At 36.3% G+C, this 24,237-nt stretch overlaps 1 protein-coding gene and 1 long non-coding RNA gene across 4 annotated transcripts in view; one reads left to right on the top strand and one right to left on the bottom strand.

The window, feature by feature from the left end:
• CABCOCO1 (ciliary associated calcium binding coiled-coil 1) overlaps positions 1–22,756 on the top strand; it is a 125,405-nt gene extending 102,649 nt beyond the window's left edge. Inside the window, exons 5-7 of one of the 3 annotated variants that reach the window (XM_059170164.1) lie at positions 15,069–15,191; positions 15,583–15,723; positions 21,112–22,756. In XM_059170164.1, the coding sequence (XP_059026147.1) occupies positions 15,069–15,191; positions 15,583–15,723; positions 21,112–21,186 (339 nt within the window). In that variant the 3' untranslated portion in view covers positions 21,187–22,756. Of the gene's footprint in view, positions 1–5,613; positions 6,337–6,358; positions 6,895–15,068; positions 15,192–15,582; positions 15,724–21,111 lie in introns of those variants that run through there. The other 2 variants (XM_059170157.1, XM_059170162.1) reach the window with 2 other exon arrangements.
• LOC131828928 (uncharacterized) overlaps positions 1–24,237 on the bottom strand; it is a 38,324-nt gene that overhangs the window by 4,510 nt on the left and 9,577 nt on the right. Inside the window, exon 2 of the long non-coding RNA XR_009352616.1 lies at positions 8,100–8,172. This is a non-coding gene — a long non-coding RNA (uncharacterized LOC131828928). The remainder of the gene's footprint in view (positions 1–8,099; positions 8,173–24,237) is intronic.

Raw genomic sequence — 24,237 nt, 5'->3', positions numbered from 1 at the left:
CAAATTCTTCATGAGCCAAGTTTATTTTAAAATGTTTTTATAGTCAAGTGGTTTAATGCCACTTATTCCTCTGGCTTTGGATAATTATTATGAAGAGGAGCTAGCTGACAGTGGAAACACCCACATACTCCTCCATGCCCTTCCCTTTCTTGCTAGTGTCTTCATTTGGCTGATTCCCTAACTGGTACATCATTCAGTCATCAGCTAAGTAAAGGATGACTGACCAACAGTCCCCTATTCTAGCCCAGTTGTAGCCATTTCCACACATCGTTATAATTGATTTCGTATCCCTTCCTTCTAACTTCACCTCCAGATTGTAACCCCTTTGAGCTCAGAAATCCTACCCAGATGGAATGCACTCATCTCAATTGAACGGAACTGAAATCTAAATCTTGCTCAAGAGACAAAACTCTTCTTTTAAATATGGGATTTGGTACAGCACATAGCTTACTAGCAAAGTCACAGCAAAGCCAGCAAAATGGCTTTTTACTTTTCTGTTAAGTGGTATTTCTACTTTGTTTTCTTTGAAAGATCCAAAGTATTAAAAAGGGGGGACAGAGGATAATGGAACAGGTGGGGTGACCTACAGCTGGTTCTCAAGTTCTCTAGCTCAAAATCTAGTTTAGCTTAAAAAAACAAATTGATTTGAGGACCTCTCACCGTGTGCCCCATCCACTCATGCATTTTTAAGAAGTATACAAATTCCCACGTTTGGCATTGACTAATAAAGAGAAGAATAGTCCAAAATGTAAAGACAGTGCTACATAAAGCAATCTACAAATACGGACGTATCCTCTTTCTGGCTTAAACCAGCAACATTAGCCCTTCACTTTTATGTGCACTAAATTTCACTCTAGTTTTAATAATAACATCAATAAATATAATAATAAAACCTTGTTTATACAAGAGGTTCTTCTAGTTAAAAATGCAGTGAGACTCATGGTACTTTATACGACCCAATTTATATTCCCTTTGATGATTTGAAAGTGATAACTTCGTGTGATTCATTGCCACCTAGTTCTGAATTTTAATAACATAATGACTCATCACGATTTTTACATTTCTTAGAGAACCAGCTTGGCCAAACTATTGCAATTGTTTTTAGTGGGGTCATCTGAACTACGGTTCCCAGAATGCTCATGAAAGGGATATGCTTATGTGTTTCCAACAGCCATAATCCATCATGGCTGGTGCCAGGTCGACACATTATGAGTTTACAGTGTCAGCCCAGTGAATTAAAGCTTTGTTGTAGACCAGCTTGCTCTGCAATTATTTCCAGTTCATATCCTATAAATCATCACTCTTCACATGACAATCAGCAATTTCCATCTAATATTCTAAACATCCATGTTTTATGTTAATTGTGCTATCTGATTCTGCACCTAGAACAATGTGACACGACTGGTACCAATAGCTTAGAAAATAAATGTCACTATCACTAGAACCTATTTAAGGAATATTCTGCCTTCTCACATTTTTGTCGAGCTATTTGGTATTTATGTTGAAATAATAGGAAATGAATTTAAATAGAAACACTTCTCATGTCTTATCTCTGCAAACAAAAAAACATAATTTACAATAAATTAGCACCGCAGTTGTTAGTGTAGCTCGGCTCTATTTTGCAATTCTCACACCGAGGCTCACAAGTTGACACTTTTTCTGATAAGGTAATCTTTATAAGGTAGTTCTGTAGGTGATTAAATCTGACAGATGCTAGGGAGATGGTGAAGTTCAGAGATGTAGCAGCAAACGCTTTAAAAAATTCTTGCTAAAATAATAAAATGCCTATGATCTACCAGCAGGAAAATCGATCTAATAAAAGAATAAATCAGTTATAAGGCTGTACTTCTGTGTCTACAACCAAAAATAAAATTATTTGCCAATAACCAAGTAAGCAAACCAATTATAGCAAAATAAACTGTAGGGAAAACGCTATTTTTTTTTTTTTAGAAGAAAGAATGGCCGTAAAATATTATCTGTCCCAGGTATTTCTTAGTATTTACCATCATTGCTGAGATGAACAGAACAAAATGTTTCAAAAACAACTAGACGCTAAAGAAATAGAATTTGCCTTTTCATACATAACATTTTGATCTTCTATCTGTTCTTCAAAACATGCCTTGAACACCAGATCCCTCAAAGTAAATCTTCATCTTCTCTGGGCTATGAAGTAATCAGGTGGCTGATGTTCACAGTGATACTCCAGTCCAAAATCAGTGAAGGCTCAGTTGTAGATTGTATAATTAGATTAACCCAGCTAATACTATGGCTTAGTTTTGCAATTTACCTTTATTATCTGAATGGTTTTAGTCCTAGTTTCTTACTTCTAGCCAGATTTCGAAACAGTAGCTCATTGTCCTTGCTTGTTTTTGAACACTTAAATGATGTTAGCTTTGCTGGAATCGATTGATACTACAATCTGTTGAAGCACTATATTACAGCATGTGCTGTTTTCTGATTTTCTTATCTAAATATCAGTTGCCTAATGTATGGAGTTCATTTATAAATACCAGGAAGTTCCCTACATCAAGTAAATTAACATGCCGGGCCACATTCTCTGGCTTCATTAGCAACTCTTCATGCCAGGGCTGTGTTCATACAAGTGTGAAAACCAGAACGATCCTTCAAGGCTTTTCTCCTGGCCTGAATAATTTCTTCATCAGGGAAAAGGCTATACTCACTCTAATATTCCAGTCTTACCACCACGATCTATACATTTGGTATAACTCCATCTTACTTCCACCTTTTGGAAGAAACGAACCATTAATAGAGGGAAGAATACATCAAGGAGCCAGGCTAGACACCCAGATCAGGAGCGGTCTGAGTTATAGGTCATAGTAGATGGCTGAAGTTGGGGGCACAGGCTGGTGGCAGGAAGGAGATACAGAAAAAAATCATAAAATTTGACACCTTGTATGTCAGTAGAGTTCTATAGCAGGGGGACATGGTGATAGAGTGATCTATGGACCACAGTGATTTCTTACATTTAATTATTCAATAAATATTTATTACTTTCCCATTATTTATCTGCTGCCTGCCAGGAAATGAAGTGGGGAACAAAACAGACCAAGTCCCTACCCTCAGGAGATCTTTGCTTATCGTTATTGTAGACATAAATAAGTGACATGAAAATGTATATTTAAAAAAAAAAAAACCTGCACACTTTTAAGCTGTCTCTACATGCCTGACACTGTGTAAGTGCTTTACACATACTGATTTAATCTTTACAAAACCCAAGTGGTGGGTGACTACTATTATCCCCATTTTCTAGATGAGGACAGTGACCTTTGTTGTAAGACCACGTATGAATAAGCCTCCTCAGAGAGCTGCAGTTATGCCTTTCACTGTGTTTCAATATAGCTGGTGATATTTTGGTGCAACGAATTTTAAAATAAAATTTGTGCATTCTGTTTTTCACTCAAAATAAATGAATGATGCAAACTATGAAAACAGGTGTCTACAATCTGTAAAACAGAACACTATAGTCCCTATAGGACAGCTGTTGAGATCAAGCCAAAGCACCACTGGGTCTCTGCTAAAAGAGTAAGTTGGTACAGCTGTCTAATTCTTTTCATGAAATGGATGGGGCTGATCAGAAATTAGAGCCACAGGGTGGACAATGAAACTCGTCCACAACGGAATGAATATCTCATTCACCCAGGTTTGACTTTAAAATTATATCAGCCATGAAAATTATTTCACTGTCTTCTGTCGTGAGTAATCAGGCTATATTTAATTTTAATCATTAAAATGTAAAAATAATAAAAGCCACCAAAATAGTCTATAGTCAATTTTCTGATAAAGCAAATTTGTTTTTTTCTCCATTTGTGATTTAAATGGGCTCCAGAAAGTTTTTTGGGACTAAGTGTTAATTAAAAATATGGAAATGGATTTAAAGCACATTACAGCACACAGTGGAAGAATAATCACAAGAGATTTGTTCACACAACCATACTCATTTCTCAATGTGTTTTTTAACTGTCTAGGTTATTGGTTGCTTTTCTGCATGTGCCTGTTCCTAGAAAAAAAAACTGTGATTCCAAAGAAAACAGTAATTACAATTACAACAAATGAGACAAAATGCTGTTTGAGTGGGAACATGCAGTTTTAGTCACCAACAGCAAACTGGTGCTCCTGTGCATTCCTGCTTACACAAATGAATTAAGCATGTTCTCAAATTTGTTTTTAAACCGAATGCCTTTTACATCTTGCCATCTCAAAAAAAAATTACAACCTCCATGTCTTATTTTTGTTGAGTTAATTTTGAATTATGCACAGTAGGGCTGTGGGGAACTGGTAAATAAATTCTTCCTGAAATTCCCTGACCATTTATGGTCAGATCCCTAGTGTGCATATATCATTTCACTTTCCTGATCCTATATTTTTTCACTTGTAAACCAGAGAGAAACATTATTGGGACTCCATAAAAAAACAAGCAAACAAACAAACAGTGGGGTTCACTTGCTGCCGAGGATTAGGTGCATGGATTTTGATGTTAAATAGATCTGAGTTCAAGTTCTGCCAGAATTTGCCATTCTCTAGTTAGTTGCGTGATCTTGGCTGAGCCCAAACTCTTGAGCTTTAGGTTCTTCATCCAAATGAGGTCTATAAAACCTCTCTTCACAAGGCAGTATGAATCGAAGGACCTAATATTTATAATGTGCTTTCTAACTAGCTCAATGCCAAGCTCAGAGTAGATTCTCAATAAATGAGAGTTTCTTTTCTTCATCAGCAGTGTTCATTTTCCTGGATGGTGAGCAGTACTGCCACAACTCCAATGGGTACCATTCATATTTGTTTTGGGGGCTGGGGATGACGGTGGATGGTCAATGGAGAGCAATGTGAATCATGGACCCCGGAGGTGGGCAACTCAGAAAATCTAGGCATTTTCTGATGTTAATATTACTTCCATTAGAAGCTGTGTAGGGAGAAAGTGGTATCTCTAAGGAATTCTCTGGAATTTTAAACTATACTGTGTAAAACAATTCTTAGTCAATTTAAGCAATGCAGTCAAGTCAGTGAGAGGTGGTTTTGTTGTTTGGCATTATGGTAATTAAGCGAATACTCTAGGATTCATTCATAACTGAGAAATACAGGTATTGCCCTGATGCAACAATAAACCATTAGATTTGCTTCTCAAGTGGTACGATTTTTCATGTTAACCTTTTAAAATTGAATCACAGCAGATCAAACAAGTTGTCAGCCCTGAAAATTCTTAAATGAATCGTTACCCTAATGGAGTATTTAATACCTAATGAATGCTGCCTTTGTACAAAGACCTGAGCTAGGGTCCCAAGACAAATAACACGGTCTTTGCCCTCAAGTCGTTTCCACAAAGTGGTGGGAGATCAGGCCTGCATAGCTGTGACTCAAAGTACATAGAACAAATAGTCTTCAAGGGGAACAAGCAAAATGCTCTAGCACAAGGGAGATCAAGGAAAACTTCACCGAGGTGAATGAGCTAGCCTGGAAGGGCAGATGTAATATTGATCAGCCAGGATGAGGAAGAAGTGCCCTCCCAGCAAAGAGGGCAGCATAGGCAAGACTCACAGCTGGGAAATCACCTCCATCCACCCTTGCTGGCTGACTGACTGACTTTCTCTTTTTCCATAGCAAATGTTTACAGAGTAGTAATGCGGTATGGCTGGCGTTAAGATCTCTGAAGGCAAGATCTTGGCTCTGGAGGCTACCGGCGGGCACAGTTAAGAAAAATAAGGGGGCTGGTATGACACGCATCACAGAGGTGCCCCCCAACACTGATTTAATGTTAAAGCCAAGGGAGAGGGAACAACTGAAGACAACCTCAATGTTTTGAGTCCAGAAACCAAGAAGTTGGTGATGTCCTTGGGAGAGAAAGAAAATGAAAGAAGAACTGGTTTGCAGAAGATAATTAAGTAGAAATAAATGGACAAGCTGCAGCCTGTCTAAGACTCCATTAAGTACTGAGAGTGTCATCCAAATATTATTCTACATCATGACAGAAAATACTGAATTTGAGGATCTGCACAGGCTGGCGACTTTGAGCCTTGTTTAAAATAGAGAAAAGCCCACTTGAAATTTAGTAATGTAGGAAATAGCATCTGTAACTGAACTAGAGAAGACCTAGCTTAACCCCCTGATTCTACAAATAAAGAAAACATGTTCCAGAGATACTCTCTACTGAGTGGCAGAGTCAATCCAGGACTCTGACTACACATTTAAGGGGGGAGAGGGGAACCAGATTTCTAAAACATTCAAATCTGAAATACAGATATCACCTAAATTTTTCAGATTTGCCATGATTTCAATTTATTTTTAACAGATTATAGGTGAAAGGTGAAAGGGGTTTTTTTTTGTTTTGTTTTGTTTTGTTTTGCAGAAGTCTACTGCTGTGTGTCATTGTCCACAAAACCAGTTTTGTAATTTCCAAGAATTCAGATTCCATGAAAAGCCTCAGAAACCTAGAGGACCTAGAGCTGTTCCTGGGAAGGAAAGACAAGACTCTTTTTAAGTTATAGAAATAATGACACCCCCATGTATATAATAATGGGCTGCACGGCATAGAAGGAAGGACCTGGGTGCTTTCTGAAAGAGCCCAGTTTCCAGAACGCCAGGCACACAAGAGTAATCAACAGCAGTTTTCTCCCAAGCAAGAAAATCCTGCCCTGCTGATCAAAGAAGAATGACTACTGCACTTAAAGAACCAGTTAGTGGAGATTTTTTAAAAGGAGGGCTGGGGGAGGGATGGTGGAGGGAGTTAGGCTGAGGGGGAAATATTTATAACTGTGACATGTTTCCTTGTAATAATTTATGAGCCCACTGGAGAAAAAGGAAACACACAAACTATGAATAAAATATCCCGAATGTAAACATCATGCCTTCTGCGAATTTTCTTTATTTAAAAATTAAAGTTGAGGTTGACTAAAGTAAATGACTACATTTTCGTGGTCTCTTATTTCCTTGATGCTAAGGGTTACCAACTGATTTACAACTTCCTGTGTTGTTTTTTAATCTATATTTGTCAGCACATTTTTAATGTCAGATTACTTAAAATAGACATCTTGGGTCTAAGAGGTCAGGAATAATAATATTATGTTGACTTTTCTGAAGACTTCATAGCACTCTACAAACATTCTGGTTTAGCCTTAAAAAAAAAAAAAAGCTTTTTATTTCTAAATGAAATTAATTTCAATATAGTTTTAAGAAATTTTTTGTTTGTTTTGGAGGGGTTTTTTGTTTTACTTTTTTTTTTTTTAACTTCCAACGGATGATGACTTCAGGACCGAAGTGCAAGTCAATTGGTATGCTTTGAAGTTAAGTAAATTACATGGATAGCTTTATCCAAATAGTTTCAGCCTCCTCTTACTCAGGTAATTTAAGCTGTGAGAATAACAGGAAGTCCATGAAAAGAGAAAAACTAGAACCAAAAACTTAGGGTTCCTTCATTTATTGTAGTTTCTCTTCTAATCATTATGACTTACTGTCTCAGATTATTTTCTGCAAATTTCAGGTACTTGTTCAAAAAGAGTATTCTCAAATATAAAGCCCATGAACTAATTTCATCTTCATGGAACCTATCATAAGATATAATTAGAATGAAACATAAATAAGATCAATTTTTTAAATTTATATTTGAAAATTCAAAACCAGCTTCTCAAAGCAGCAAATATAATTGCATAACTGGTCTTTATCATGCTGACTAATTTACAGATCCTGATACTTAATTCTTGAAACAGGAGATAATTTAGAGTATTTCCTCAATTTTAAATATTAAAAACCATCAAGCTTTAAATAGAATGCCCGGATGAAGCTAAAACACATTTATCCATGATGAGAACTGTTTGAAATACTCTACACTGAGTTCAGGGATATCCCTTTCAGAGTGTAACTTAGTTAGCTAAACAAATACACTCTGAGTGGCTTTTTGTTAGTTATTTTCCAATTATTTATAATAGAACCAACCATACATTCCCTCTCTCACCCTAAGGAAGTTGCAAGATAAGGTCAATCTAAGAATCAAAAGTACAATGTTGAACTTAGCAGTTTGAAGAGGTCTGGTGTTCCAATTTTCACAAAAAGGACATTCTAAAAAATGTGTCCAATAGGCCCTAAGTCCTCACCTTTGATGACATCTGTTCAAGGAAATCTTTTGGGCGTAAACTCAGTTTGGACAACCACGGGCCACACTGGATGCTGAAAAACGAAAGGTGAAAAGAGTGATACATTGGATGGGGAAGGGTGAAGAGGCCGTTTTTCTAATTTTGAAAGTTAGATGTAAACATCTCCTTTTCTAAATAGGTGGTTTGCCTTAGTCTCGATCATGTCACAGAACAACTATGTTATGCTATCTAGGTCTCCAGAGAAAAATTATTTGGGTCCGAGGAACTCTTCAAATAAGGTGGCATTGAATACATATTTGGTAATTTAAAGGCTGTAACTATATGGAAACAGGGTGACAGCATGTTCTTATTAACAAACTCTTCTCCATTAGCTGGACTCTTGGGGCAATGTTAATTATTTCATACAGAAATACCATGGACCGATATTCTCAATATGGCTACTCTACTCTTTCTTCCAGTGCTAGCATTAGAAAGATGATCCTTTCAATAATAACAGTAATTATAAATAATAATAATAATACACCTTTGGGTTTAATAATACTTTCCCTTTGAAGAACTCCCAGAATTTTCATCCACATTATTTAATTCGTGCTTGAAACAATTCAATGAAGTAGCCAGGTAGCAATTATCATTATCCTACTCTTACAGATAAACAAACTGAGGCCTAGGGATTTTCTTGGCATCACACAATTAGGAACAGAGCCAAGTCTAAAGCCTATAATTCAGTGGTCTATCCTCCAGATTATTGCCATCTTTAGAAAATATCTGGGTATCTGAAGAACTGTTCAATCCCTCAGGAAATGTTTACACCAGAACCAGATCAAAACATCTTTTCCTTTTAAATTGCATTTACACTACAAGAAGGTACTTTTTTTTTTTTTCCCAAATTCATTAGAGAGGATTTTCTTGTCTGAGGTCATTAAGATAGGAGTACTCAGATTTCTTTTCGAATTGTAATGTTGGCCTTAAGCAGAACTACGCTTGGAAATACTAGAGATGTCTCAAATACTCTGGAATCAGTTTCTTTAGTTATTTCACTTTAAAAAAAATTTTTTTTTTCAAGCCCAAGTTATAACAAAAGATCTAAATAAAAATGGGCACAAGGTGTTAACTCAAGTGTCCTAGCCGGGCTACAATTTGGTTTACTGTGGTCTTGCCACTTCATCTGGAATGGGGAGTCTTCATTTCCTGTCCTAACTTTTCGTGGGTCACTGGTCACTGTTGAGGTTATCAGCGTGTGGATCTGATGGTCTCAAAGCTCTGTTAAGTTATAGATGTTCAAACTGCCAGTGTGTTGTGGATAAAAATAGAAGTTGCTATTAGATGTCTATTCATACCCTGCAGAAGCCTGGCAACATTTTGAACCTTTTCAAAATGTAAATACTGCATATTAAGCACAGGAAAGAAAATTAATGTGCTGCATTTGCAAATTTATTTCCAAGTCAAAAATGCAAAGGGGAGGAGGACTCTTGTAGCAGAATTGATATTCTACATTTATGGGGTATATTAAGAAGTTTGTAATGGCCTGAACACAAAAGAAAACACTTTAGAAATAGATTAATTGAAGTTTCTCTGATAATCTGAGCTTTTGAATTTCCTCTCTTTTGATTTTAAATTTATGGCCTCAGTATGACATTGCCAGAGTTTATTGCATTTTGCAGGTGGCACTCATATGTTGTTACTTTTTGTGTGGTATATTGTGGGCAATGGGTTACAATTTTTGTTAAAAATTTCCAGAACCACACATGTACCTCTTCATTAGACTTGCAAATGAGTAATGCCTTTTTTCAAGGGGAGAAAATAGTTAAAACATTACAGGAATTTTTTTGCCTTTTTTCCTTAGTATTGGGAAATGTTTGTAATAAAGTTTGCTTTTTGAAACTTTGACATTTTGTAGTAAGTTTTGATTTACATATGAAGTCATCATCTGACAATTTGAAACAAATGTCTTTTTTTTTTTTTTAATTTTTTATTTTTTATAAACATATATTTTTATCCCCAGGGGTACAGGTCTGTGAATCACCAGGTTTACACACTTCACAGCACTCACCAAATCACATACCCTCCCCAATGTCCAAATGTCTTTTTAAAGCATACCAGTTTTTTGTACGTATTTCTATCGCTCCAAAAAGGTTTAACAGATTTATCTTGCTTTCTGCTGTTCAAAACAGTGGAGAGTTGTCATTTTAATGGCATTTTTAATATCTTGAATATTTTAATAATTGGATTTAATAATTTAGTAATTGCCACCTTGATCATGGATTTTATCAGTACAACCACTATCCACAAATCCACCCACACTTTTTTTCAAAGAAAAATCAAAAATAAGTAACAATAAACAAAAACATAAAAAAAAAAAAGATAACAAAAACAGTAAGCCAGACTTCGCACTATCATTAACACGAACACATAAAATAGAAAAAGAAAGCATGTAGTAAAACAATTTTCAGATACAATTTTTATACTTCTCAGACACAATAAAATCTGGAGCAGATTCTAATTCCTATAAGCATTCTTTAAACCTACACTGACCCTGTACTTAGTTCCAGGAGGACTCAAAATTCCTATCACTTATTCCCATGATAGATGTCCATTTCATATTGAATATGTAAAATCTTAAAAGTATTCTAGTGATTTCATTTGGCTTGTAAAGTAAAGATCTTGGATTTTTTAAAACCTACATAATGTTTCAGTGATGAAATTTTGTACTTAAGAGTATTAAATTATGCCAAAAAGCCATTTACTTGATATTCTTTAAATACCATAGCACAAGTCAACTAAAGCTCAGATTGTAGACCATCTTAAATAACACTAATGCAGTGTGCACGTAATGAACAATATAGCTAACTTAAGTTAATTTTCATGTAACAGATAACATCTGGGGGAAATGTATCTTGGTAAGTTATGCAAAACTAATTTTCTAGCGACCACATCTGTAGATGTTATTTATTGTATGTTCACTTAACAGTCCATTATTCTGTTTAGAAATCTATTCTCTTCTTTATTAGAACTTTTAATGTACTCACCTTGGTTCAAATGGTCTGCTCATTATCAGAAAAAATATAAATGGCATTCACATGGAACAACATGATTGTTTTTATTATATCCATTTGTGTGCAAGCATTCAAAAATGGCAAGAGAAACACATTTATTGCTTTACATTCAAAGTAATATTTAGGGGGTATTTGAAAGTCAAGCAAAACCAATCATTTGGCCAAATGGATGTATGTGTATAATCAGAAACTCCTGATTTTTAATCTCAGCATTAGGCCTCAGGCAAGTCACTTAAAATCTTTTCCTTTGTTTCCTGCTCTGAAGATTATGGGTGCTATTCTCTTAGAGGAGAAGAAAGGGTGCTTGCTAAATCAGGGTACCAAATAGGAGCGTTTTTTTAATAAACATACTTGAGCCTTTTTCTGTTTTTATTTTCCTAGGTTTAAGAGGTAACATATTAGACTTTTGAGGAAAGAAATATAAGACAATTACAATGCTACAGGAATGTATAAAAATAGTTATAAAACTAGCTTTATTTAATTTGCCTCAACTATTCATAGACGAGGAAATTATAACGTTCTTTCAGAAAATCTAACTTAATAAAGCTGACCATGTCTTTCTGTTTTAAATAGATTTTATTACAGAACCAGTGATGTTGTAAAACATGAGGTTTTGTTAAAAAAAAAAATACAAAGGCCTAATTGTATTTTTTTAAGAAAGTATTGCATCAGACGGTTTCATTTAAACATATTTGCTAGCTCTCTGCTCTCACCACAATTATTGATTCTAATTTTCCTTAAACTTATTTTTTAAAAAGACTTCTTAATGGGAGAAAATCACTATGATGCTTCTGGCACTAGGTTTATTTCAAACTATATATTTGATAGTATGTCTTCTTATTAATGAGGTGACATTATATTTACCCTCATCTAAAACTGGGGCATTTCTTTCCTTTGTAGTATCTTAGTAACAAAGCCAAATGTAACTCTTTGTGAAAGAGAAAAATGTGGCTATGATTTGGTTCACTGATAGTATGCAAAACACTCTGAAGAAATTCTCACCACAAGTTTTTGTGCAGCAATTAAATCAAATGAATAGCTGTATGAGTTATGAGATATATTCATAAAAATCAAGCAAAAGAGGTTCTTGAGATAAACAGGAGTTCTACTCCACCAAAAAAATTAATTAATTAATTAATTAATTAAAAACGTAGGGCTGGAAGTGGCCCAAGTTCCCAAGTATGTGCCCGATACACACACACGCACACACACTGCCAAAGACCAGGAAAACTGGGTAATTGGCAAGTAGTTCAGATGAGCCTCGTAAAGAAATGCGGACCACAGAGGTGTGAGGGACGAAACTTGCCCACAAATGTGTCTCTTGCACTTATGTGTACCATCTGATGGAAGAAAAGGCATGAGGGGGGAGAAGGGATCTGTTACCACCAGGATGCAGAGGTGATCTGCTGAGAACTTCCACGAGAGGGTCAAAAAAAATTCGCAGAAAGTCCTAGCCTGTGTGTAGAAAAGCAGAGCTGCAAGACAGATTTGGCAAGAGCAGCAAAATAAAATTCTGCTTCAATAAAAGAAATATTTTACCTTGAAGGTTTGCTCATGCTTTCCTTTTCTGGGCATACAGTAAAAGCAGCAAACCCTACTGGGTTCCTTGCTCTCTGCTTTCCAATGGCTGACTCGCCACCACTTCCCCCAAATTCCCATTCCTCACCCTCTGTGAGCATGTGCACCACTCATTAAATGCTTCATCATCCACCCTTGTCTCTGGATTCCCATGTGCAGCTTATTTATTTTACTGATAATGTTGCAAAGAACACTAAATTATATTTAGCTGTTTCATTTTCCAAGCTTGGTAAAATAAAGAGCAATATAAGGTGTGGGAGGATGAAAAAAAGACACAAATAATTTTGTGGGAAGAAGAAAATGTTTGCATGTCTCATTTAGGGGAAAAGATGACTTGTGAACATGATGAAAGAAAAGGATTGTTGTATATTTTTTATGTTTCTATTAATGTTTCGTCAGTTTAAGAAAAATAATCTGAAATGATTTCACCTAACAGAATAGAGATTAAGTGATTAATAATAATCAATAATTTCCAAGTACAGCAACATGATGATATGGATACTGAAAACTGCACAGGCTGAGAAGTCAGCACAGCAGGTTTTAACTCCCAGCCTGGGCCCTCGGTGATGATTTGACCTTAAGTCAACCATTTAATCTCTTGGTTTCCAAATTGCCTTGACTATTAACTTCTATCTAACACTTCAGTCTTTCTCTAGATTTACTAAGCAGCAACTTTCTATAAAATCGAATTAAAGTTAAAAATATGAAATCAATATGAAATACATTGGGATGACCAAGCATTAGCTTAAGTTTTTAGGACATTCCCAAACCTATCTAAATAAAAAATATTACAAATATTCAATTATTAATATTCATAATGTTTCAATCATTTTGAAACATTACAACCTGTACGTTATACATGATCACATGAAAGTTAACTTGAAATATTCTGGAGAAGAGGTTGGGTTATGGATAGTGGGGAGGGTATGTGCTATGGTGAGTGCTGTGAAGTGTGTAAGCCTGACGATTCACAGACCTGTACCCCTGGGGCAAATAATAGATTGCATGTTAATAAAAATAATTAATCAAAAATAACAATTAAAGAAAAGAAATATTGTGGAGAAATTAGAAATGAATGGATGATGATTTCCAGTTTTTCCAGGTCCTGGAGGATAGTAATTAGCTGGTGATTTTATGCATTTCCAGACTTTTGTCTTTAAACATGTATGTTCATGGTTTGTCTTTGTCAGCACATGGTGGGTAGCTTCACCTCTAGGCCTCAAAAGCAAGCTCACTGTATAAACGAGAACATCAACGTACTGATATACAGTGAGGAGTTTAATAGGGCATGACGATCAAAGCACTGAGCTCGGCACTTCTTTATAGATCAATGGAGATGGGAAGTCAAATTACGATCAAAATGTTGAATTGTTAGAATCAGAATTTTAACAAAAGGAATTAAATGATTCAGATGTTTGCCATCATCAGTACCTTCCTCTCTTTCTCACCTCCAAGACACCACTTAAGTTGACTTCTTTGACTCCTATTTCTTCATTTCCAGTTTTGACCTACCATTGCCCTCCCTCAGTTTTGCCCACTTGCTACACAATTCTGAAGTGCTCCTAGTGAGGTCTCGCCTTGCCCTCTGTGTTTTCGGTTGGTTTTGCAGATCTCCTCTCTGATTCATAGTGTACTGACTTTATGCATTAACCTTCAGAGCCTTTATTGTCCTCATCACCAAGTTCTCGGTGGTCACTTTGCCACTGCCCCCAAGAATGGCCACACTCTGCTGAGTAACGTTGATCACCATTAGGCTGTTGGTAAATATTTCAAGTGCCCAACCTCTGCCAGAACTGGAGAAGGTATACAAAGGATCTAAAGCATGGTCTCTAACTTCAGAGAGCTTGAAGGAAACAGGAGGGGACACTGATGCATAAAACAATTAAAGATCAAAAAAAAAAAAATTAAAGATCAAGGCAGTATAAAATGGAGTCCTAAGCCACATAGTATAGAAAGAGAATAAGACAGTGAGAAGAATAAAATGCTAATTATCAGATACAGAGATACAGAGAACAAAAAGCAACAGAGAACTAAGAGGGCAGTGGTGTCAAGAATTCAGAGGAGATAGCACTTAAAAGATAATAGACTTGGAACTATGTATAAACATATGCATACTCATGTAAAAATTTTATGTTACATTAATCATACATAATTATGTATTATATAATTTTAATTAGTTTAATTGATAATAGGTATATGATGTATGTTATGTAATATGTGCTATGTGTTATATACTATATATTCATTACAATATATAGAGAGAGATGAATGAACTGGCCGAAATTGTGGTTAGTCACCAAAGGCTTTTTCATAATACAGTTCTTTTCTTCCCCTCCAGCAAGTGTTAGAGGTTGTCAAGCCTTCAGGTGGTCTCTTCCCAAATCCTCTAGAAGAAGGAATCTCATTTGATATTTATTCAACATTCATAGAGACACCCCCAAAACTGGATACAGAAATGAAGGTAGGCTTCCTTCTGTCTCTTAATTCACCTTGTTTCAGCATTATATTCTCTATGGGCAGGAGAAAAAAAAAAATGCTCTTCCGTTGTCTTTCCTTCTGATTTTTCCCAGCTCAATATAAACATTTCTTTTAGGGTTGACTAGCTGGTGGGCCAGCTGAGAATGGCTCAACAATTTTAATCTCTCTACCTTCACTTTCCTCAAAGTAAGCACTGATTAGCAGCCCCATGACTTGATCTGTCCATGAGAAATGCAGGATAACATCCAATCAAAATCTTCTTCCAGATTGACATCGTTCCTTGTAGAAAAGCACCCAGGAGAGGACTGAGGGCACATATAAATCACTGAATGTTCCAGAAGTCACTTAAGTGTGCTTTCCTTTTAATATTCCAGGGATTGGATCAAGAACAAGGCCCTGAGGAATCTAAATCAGAAGCCAACACTTTCGCCGTGGATCCTTTAATGGGTTTCACCATCAAGGATATAAAAGCAGTGTTGGATCAAGTCACAGATGATATTGTAATTGGCTTTCAGGTACTCACCCTTGATAGTGTGCTCACTTACTTTATTATTACTGGTTAATTAGCCAGCCTGAGCTTTAATGTCTGTAAACACTACCCACACTCTGCCAGCAAGAGTGATCCTTAGGATGGAGGACTTCAATTTCACATCTCCACGTAATTCACAGTTGAGTCATCGGAGACTCAATAAGATCACAAAACAGATTCACCAACAACACCTAGTGGTGGGGTGTGTTGCCAGTTTCCAAAATCCCCCATCATCAGAACCCAAAAAGTCACACAGTAAAGACTCCATGCCTGTCACACTCTAAACATGGCTCATACAAGAGTAAACCGAGAACGAACGTGGAATTTCAACCACGGTTCTTAGGTAAGTCTTCTCACCAAATTTGTAAGAAGAGGCCTAAAAATCCTTGAACTCCCTGTCAGGTAGTTTGTTCATTTTTAAGTACCATTAGTAGCTAAGCCATGTTCACCAAAGGCTGCATGGAAATGGGGATGGGACAGCTATCCCGGTAGCTCACAGATCAATCAGTTTAACTTTATGTTTAATCTTTTTTTCCTGTCCAAACAAAACAAAAACCCATCTTTACCTGAACACAAAGATTTAACATCATTTTTCAGGCAAAATGGTTAAATAAGTGAATTGGATATCTTAAGAAGATTTATGATTTCTTGTAGAAATGACCATGAATCAATAGAACAACATACTACATGGTTAAAATATTAATGCATCTCAGGGAGGGATTTAATTGTTATCTGAACATGAGATGATATATGAAAAGCACATCATATTAACAACTAATTTAGAGAGAGCAAAAGATTGGCTTGGCATAAGCACTATTTACATGAACATTTAATGATTTGATACGAACAGAATCAGCCAAAGTCCTCAGCTTAATAAGGGGTGTTTAGTGTTTACCAGAAATAGTGGTAGAACACGTTTTACACAAAGCTTTATTGTTAACAATCCCATGAATGTAATAACTGGTTACTGTGTGGAAGGGCAGAGTGCAGTTGAATTAAACTGAGTTCAGAACATATCTCCTTTTTAGATTTGATAACATTTCATCTAAATATAGTTTATGTATAATCATGGCCCTGGGCTCCTTTGCCATCCTGCAGCTCTGAAATTATTGCTGAGGAACTACTAGACAGTAATAGAATTGTTTGCAGGCTCCCAAAATTGAAAACATCTTTACCAAGGCCATGTTCCATGTAGTGAGCAGTATATTTTTAACTGTTCATTGAATTTTTTTTTTTTTAACTGTTAGAGTTTGCAACACTTATACCACTACTCTATAACAGAAAGAATATGATTACTGTATGCGTGTGTTATTGTCTCTTTGGCCTGAAGCCAACCTTCCTGGCCCTGGAAGTTCATTAGCTGGTTCATCTAAATGCAATTAGGCATAGAAAGGACTTAGACCAGAGGTGGTGGGAGCAGATCTTTTAGGTGCCACAATCCTTTCCATTTTAAGTGGATTCATGGGCATTAATCTGGGCCAAATTACTGCTGATTTTTCAGTAAAATGGCTTGGTGATATGGATTTATACAATGTCTCAAGATATAGCAAACCCTTTTATGTCTTTTCTCTCAACAGTCCTGGTAAACTACATGAGTAAGAGTCAGGCACTTCCCTGATAAGTAAATTGGAAAATGATAGACATGGAAAGACTAAATCATTTATCCAGCATTTCCAGAGTCAGAAACTGTTGAAAGGCCCCGAATGGGAGCTGTGACCTGGATTCTAGTTCTAATCCCAGTGTTATCCACAAAAACCACACAACCTCTAATATCACAACCAGACTACTTTGGACTTTAATACTCCAGTGGTGTGGCACAATTTCAGTGTTTACCCTTGTGTCTTGGTCAAGTCCCAAGTTTAATTACTCTCTGCCTACCTAAAATTTTTCCCCTGTTTTAGATAGGTAGGTTATTTTCCCCTTCTAAACCCTGACTTCCAATGTTGCTCGCTCTTAAAATTGCAACGGTCCTATTCAAAGGTAGCCACATGTCAGTGGTCAGGGTAGGAACATGCTGACTGGCTGTAGGAACAGTTAATGAATTAATATTTGCAAGATGTTTTCAATTTTCCAATAGCTTTTTTTTCTCCTTTATTTAAGAGCCATGTTGTTATTATAATTTTTGGAGGAAACAGCAGTAGAGAATTCATGTTTTGAATCCAGTTTTTTTAAAGCTCCTTCTCCAGTGTGGTTTCAGGCATTTTCACTTTTTATAATTCAGAAATTTCAGAGAATGTAGTGTGAATCTTTAAATTTTTTATGTTAATCCACTTACTTTCCCATTGACGCACTTTATAGTTCTAGAGATTTATTAAGAATGAAGTTATCTTGGCCCTGAGATGTTAATTAAAATTATACTGAATAGAGCAAACATTTTAAGCTTATATAGTTTAGGTATTATAATTTTAAAGATACATTCAAAATGAAATTATTTTGGCCCTGAGTTGTATAATAAAAATTATACCCAATGGAACAAACTTTAATATATTTAAAGAATTACGTTTCAGAGAAATATGAATACTAACACTAAATTCTTACATTAAATGTTGGCTGTTGGCCCTGTCCAAGCAACAGGGCAAAATAATGTAAAAACCTTGAGGGAAGTTTGCCATCTTGGGACTTCAGGTATTTTTAGGTCAACTTGAACTTCCAGGTTAGAAAAACTGAATGGGAGAACACCTCAAGGTAGTGGTCAGTGAGAGGATACTGAGACCAGGTCATAGGTTTTCTTTCGTTCTTTTTTTTTTTTTTAATTAGGTCTTGTACTATTATTATTTTTTTAAGATTTTATTTATTTATTTGACAGACAGAGATCACAAGTAGGCAGAGAGGCAGGCAGAGAGAGAGGAGGAAGTAGGTTCCCCTATGAGCAGAGAGCCCAATGTGGGGCTTGATACCAGGACCCTGGGATCATGACCCAAGCTGAAGGCAGAGGCTTTAACCCACTGAGCCACCTAGGCATCCCGGTCATAGGTTTTCCATTCTTACCTTAAAGGCAATAGAAACTTTCCCTATGCTAGTGATTGTGGGATAGCTAATCATCTGCTCAGCAGCATTTGAAGAATAACATGGAGATGTGGTAGACTAATGACAACCTCGTTCTTGACCAGAGCAGGAGGCTTTTCATCCAGGCTCTGCTGGTTGTACCTGAACTGAAGTACTGATCACCATGGTCTAGAGATCTGAGATGTCAGCACACAATGCTATTTGGCACAGACTTTATCCTCACGAACCTTCTCCCCCAAGCCCACACCTGTGTCAATGATTTTTGTTTCGGTGAAATACCAGAGAGGTCTCCCGGTTAATGTGCAAACACAGGTGACACAGTAAAACAGAAGCTATCGTCTATTAGGTTGCACACCAGAAAGAAGCAGGAGTAACATATTTTAAAAATATTTCACAGTCATACTACTGAAATATAACATTGGTGAATATATCAGAAAATTAGGAGTTGGAATTACAAATTTAAAAGTTAGCATGTAATGTTAACATACTTAATTTTTAACTACTTAATTTTTCAGGTAAGAACTAATACCCAAGGTGGCTAAGTGACTTATCCAAGGCTACATAACTAAATTAATCCATCTCCTAGACCATTGCTCTTTCCACCTCTACTAAAACCATGACCGAGGGGATTAGTGATTTCTGAAAAATGACAGAGTTCCTTTATAATCTGGAGACCCACGTTCATTCTTCCTTGCCTCCTCACCCAACCACCAAGAAAGGAAGAAGGAAAAAAAAATGAGAAACCAGAGGCCAGAGCCTCAGGTAGGGCTTGATAAAACTTGAATCGGGGCACCTTGGTGACTCAGTCGGTTAGGTGTCTGACTCTTGATTTCAGGTCAGGTCATGATCTCAGGCTGCTGAGATGGAGCCCCACGTCAGAACTGCACTAAGCAGGGAGTCTGCTTGAGAGTCTCTCCTTCTCCCTCTGCCCACCTCATGCATGCTCTCTCTCTCTTTCAAAAGTAAATAAATCTTTTTTAAAAATAATAACAATGAGGGATGCCTGGGTGGCTCAGTTGGTTAAGCGGCTGTCTTTGGCTCAGGTCATGATCCCAGCGTCCTGGGATTGAGTCCTGTATCAGGCTCCTTGCTCCTTGGGGAGCCTGCTTCTCCCTCTGCCACTCTGTCTGCCTGTGCTCACTCTCTCTCTCTCTGACAAATAAATAAATAAAATCTTTTAAAAAATAATAATAACAATAAAAAAAAACTTGAATCAAAAAGACAGATACTCACATAAGGATCTAGAATTGTTAACATCAATGATCTTTTCAGAAATATTGATTCTTACCATGAAAGTGAAACAAAATCTTATCCGATAAGGTAACCAGGGTATACAATTCAAAACTATCTATTACAGTTACAATCATAAATAAATAAAGAAGAATGAACATTTATATGTAGCCCAAAACAGTATTTGATTTTTTAAATGTATTCTGTATAAATTGAAATAACAGAAGTTTCTCAAAATGCAGTAACCCCGAAGACATCAAATTATGTTATAGATGTTAACATTCTAAACTTCAAATTGCTTATTAATAGTTATGTGTATGAACTACTCCTCGTACGGTCATAAACTTTTCTTAAATCACCTAAACAAAACACCAGTTTTGCCACATCGCTCGCCACTGGCTTCTCAATACATAATTTTATTATCTGTCATGAAAAAGGGAAGACATTTCCGGGACTACTAATGTTCAGATAATGTGGAAGGATTTCTGGAATTGTGCAGGTAGTAATGTCAGCCCACAGAATATCACTGCCAGAGGCTAAATGCTATCACAGCTGCAGCAAACACTCAAACCTGTCAGCAATCACGTACTTTTTTCTACCCAAACTGTACCACAAAGTGGCATAATTCCAAGAGTTATAATGTATGATGAATATTCTTAATTATGAAAACTGTTCTAATTGTGAGATTATTTGTGTTGTGATTTCACAACAGAAGCTTTCTGAGATCTCATTTAGAAGGTATTACACAGGAGACAAAAACATGGCACAGGGGTGGGGGGAGCCACGACGCCGCCCTCACTGAGCCCAGAGCAGTTATTCTGATTCGGTGCTTATTGGTAAAGTCTGTCTGAAAATACAGATAAATTATCCTATCTCCCAACACAAGGCTATGTGAAAAATGGCTGTCCAAATACCACTTCCTGTTCACAGCAGCCATGCTATACGTCGGGAATGTGCACAGAAATATGATAAAGTTTATCACATCACTACAGGCTGAAACACGGCTCTGTCTGCAAAACAGGAAGGTGTGTGAGGGATAATGTCTGTCTTTAGGCACTATAGTATGTCAAAACCACAAAGACAATGTGCAGCAAAAGATAGCTCCATCATAACCACTTTTTTATGATTGTCTTCACAGACCGAGATAAACGAAAAGCTGCAAATACAGGAAGAGGCCTTTAATGCACGAATAGAAAAATTGAAAAAGGCCTGAGGACCCAGTACAAGGAGAACGATGCTAAACTTCACAGAAACAAACACAACCAGCCAGAATAATAGACCCTACTTAGCAGCCGAACTCCTTCATTTTGTTGGGAGAGGAAAACCAAGATCCACATTTTATTATCTGAAGTAATTAGAAAAGTATTGGCCCCCATTTTGCTATCTCCTGTCCCATAACAGCCTCCAAATTTATGGCACTAAGAGTAATAAGGACATTTTGTATACAAGAGTTTGGAGAATTATATATAAAAATACAATTACTTTTACGATACTCCTTTGACATTTTGACTAATAAATGCTATTCATCTTCAGGGAGAATGAAGCCAACTTTTTTAAATAAGGAAAAATAATAATAATTTTATCCATATTGACCCAGTGAGCTGCCGCATTACTGGAGCCCTGTGAAAAGATACGACACTGCCAAGGATAAAACATGCTAAACAATAGTAATTAAAATGCATATACTATGGGTTTTTTTCTCCCCTTAAATCACTTGGTTTTCTTATTTAAACATTTCAGTGTGAAGCCAATTTTCTGAAATTATATAATGCAGTTTGAAGCACTTTAATTTATTCTGTACTGTATTTGTTATTTCTAATCTTGTTACTCTCCCAGGAGAATACATGACCTATATAAAAAGAAGCAATATATAAATGGTTATTAAAGACCAACCTATATATAGATTGTAAAAATCTTAAATACAAATCAAACTCACAGAGCTCTTAAAATTAACTGTTATATTGGAGTAGAATGATTGAAAACACCTCAAGCCCCTTAAATATGCTTAGTAAAATATGATTTTAGAAGAAAATTTGCCAACTGATTGTTTCAGGTTGGATAAATTAAAATAATAGCTAGCTAGATCCTTTCCAAATTTCTTAGACTTTAGAGTATCTGAGAATGGAGAGCATTACTGGGAAGGGGAGAGTTCCTTTAAGAGCTCTCCAGCTGAGGAGTGCCTGGGTGGCTCAGTCAGTTCGGTGTCTGCATTTGACTCAGGTCATGATCTCATGGCTCCTGACATGGAGTCCCACATCAGGCTCCCCGTTTAGCTGCTTCTCCCTCATCTTCTGCCTGCTGCTCCCCTTGCTCTCTCTGTCAAATAAATAAACAAAATCTTCTTTAAAAAATAAATTTTTAGTTGATAAAGGAATATACACACTCAGTTAAAGACAACGACAACAAAGTATAGACAATGAAAAATACATTTCACCCAAGCTGGGTACCCCCATTTCTCTCCCTATGAGGCGAACATGGCTTCCAGTAAATTCTTTTTTTTTTTAAGATTTTAAAAATCTTTTTAAATAATGCTGAGTTTGATCCCAGGACCCGGGGGTCATGACCTGAGCCAAAGGCAGGCATTCAACTGACTGAGCCACCCAGGAACCCCCCAGTAAATTCTTGAGGAAGTATTTTTTATCCATTTAAATAATTGGATACTTGCATAGAGTGATCTTTAAAAAAAAAATGTAATTTGCGTGTTCTTTACATTGCTCCTTTCATCAAATAATATATTTTGGAGATAATTCCCTATCAATACATTTCCATAAGTTTTTAAACTAGTCCTATTGATGAACTTTTTATTGCTTCCAGTAACTTATGAGCACAACGCTACTTTGCCATTTTTATGAACATGTATGATTGTACCTATAGGATGAATTCCTTGAAAGGGAAACTTCTAGGTCAAATTTAATGCCTTTCAAATATATTTCACTTATCACTACATTGTTACCAACAGCAAGCATTGGCCAGTTTTTTATTTTTGGTATTCTCCTAAATAGAACATAATGTCACAGTGTTGTGTTAATTTGCTTTTATCTTCTTATTCCACACAGATTGAGCAACACTCATATGTTTATAAGCAAGTGTGTGTGTGTGTGTGTGTGTGTGTGTGTGGTAAATCCTCCTGATAACCCTAAGGCAGAGAAAGATAGGTATTATTAGTCTCATGTATGGTTGTACCTGTTGTGGAGCCTGAAGCTTAGAGAAATTATTAACTTGAACCGAGTTGCACAATTAATAATGGATGGATCAGGGCTTTAAACCCAGGTCTGACCTATTTTATAGATGAGGAAACTGGAACACAGGAAAATTTTAGGTACCTTTCCCATGATCACACAGCCAGTAAGTGGTAGAAACAGGTTTTGAATTTAGGTCGCTATGATCATAAAACCCACATTCTTCACCTTTATCTTCATTAAGTTATCTCATTGTCAATATGAAACAAAGTGAAAACTGGCCTTTCTTTTTTGTAGTAAGTTATAATAAAGGAACACACTCATTTTGTTGTTACCATATTAAGTATTTAAAAATGTTGCCCAAGACAGGAAAGTATAACTCAGCTCTGTTCGCTTGTTCATTCATTCATTCATTCAATCATTATCCTGTCCATAGCAATTGAGTACCAGGGCAATGAGTAGTGAGCCAAACAGACATGGTCTCTGCCCCCAGTAATCTAGTAGAGGAAACAGTTAATACTAACTGTGATTAACTATTTAAGCTTTGGGGAATTATGAGACTATTGAACAAAAGTTTGGAAGGTCATGACATGTTCCACTGGTTTTGACATTTGGGCTAGGAACTGAGGGATACCTAGAATAACTAGAATTTTAGACAGAGAATCATGTGCAAAGTCCCTGGGACACAAGCAGAGGCTGAACAATTTAGACACAGTCAAAGTTCTCTCAGGGTACCATAGACTACATTATAGAATTTCATTTTTTGGCTAATAGCAATGGAAACTTGTTGATAAATTTAAAATAGCAACTGACATCCGATTTGTATTTTTTAAAAGGTCATCTCCCTGGTGCTAGGACTTCTATCCATGGAGATAAGGAAAATAGTATTTTCGTAAAAGGATTCCTACTGCTAATGATGCTAAGCTCTACTTCTTAGCAATTCCTACAAGTGAGATACATAAAGAAAAATTTTGACTTTTTGAAGTCACAGAGTTCACCTACTTGAAGCAGTCTTTGACACAAAGGCAGCCTTCTGAAGAGCCAATTAAAAACCAATACTAACCTATTACTTAGACAAGCAGCAA

Source organism: Mustela lutreola, chromosome 4 (assembly GCF_030435805.1).
Source record: "Mustela lutreola isolate mMusLut2 chromosome 4, mMusLut2.pri, whole genome shotgun sequence".
Lineage (NCBI taxonomy): Eukaryota > Metazoa > Chordata > Mammalia > Carnivora > Mustelidae > Mustela > Mustela lutreola.
This window is presented reverse-complemented; position numbering and strand designations above follow the sequence as displayed.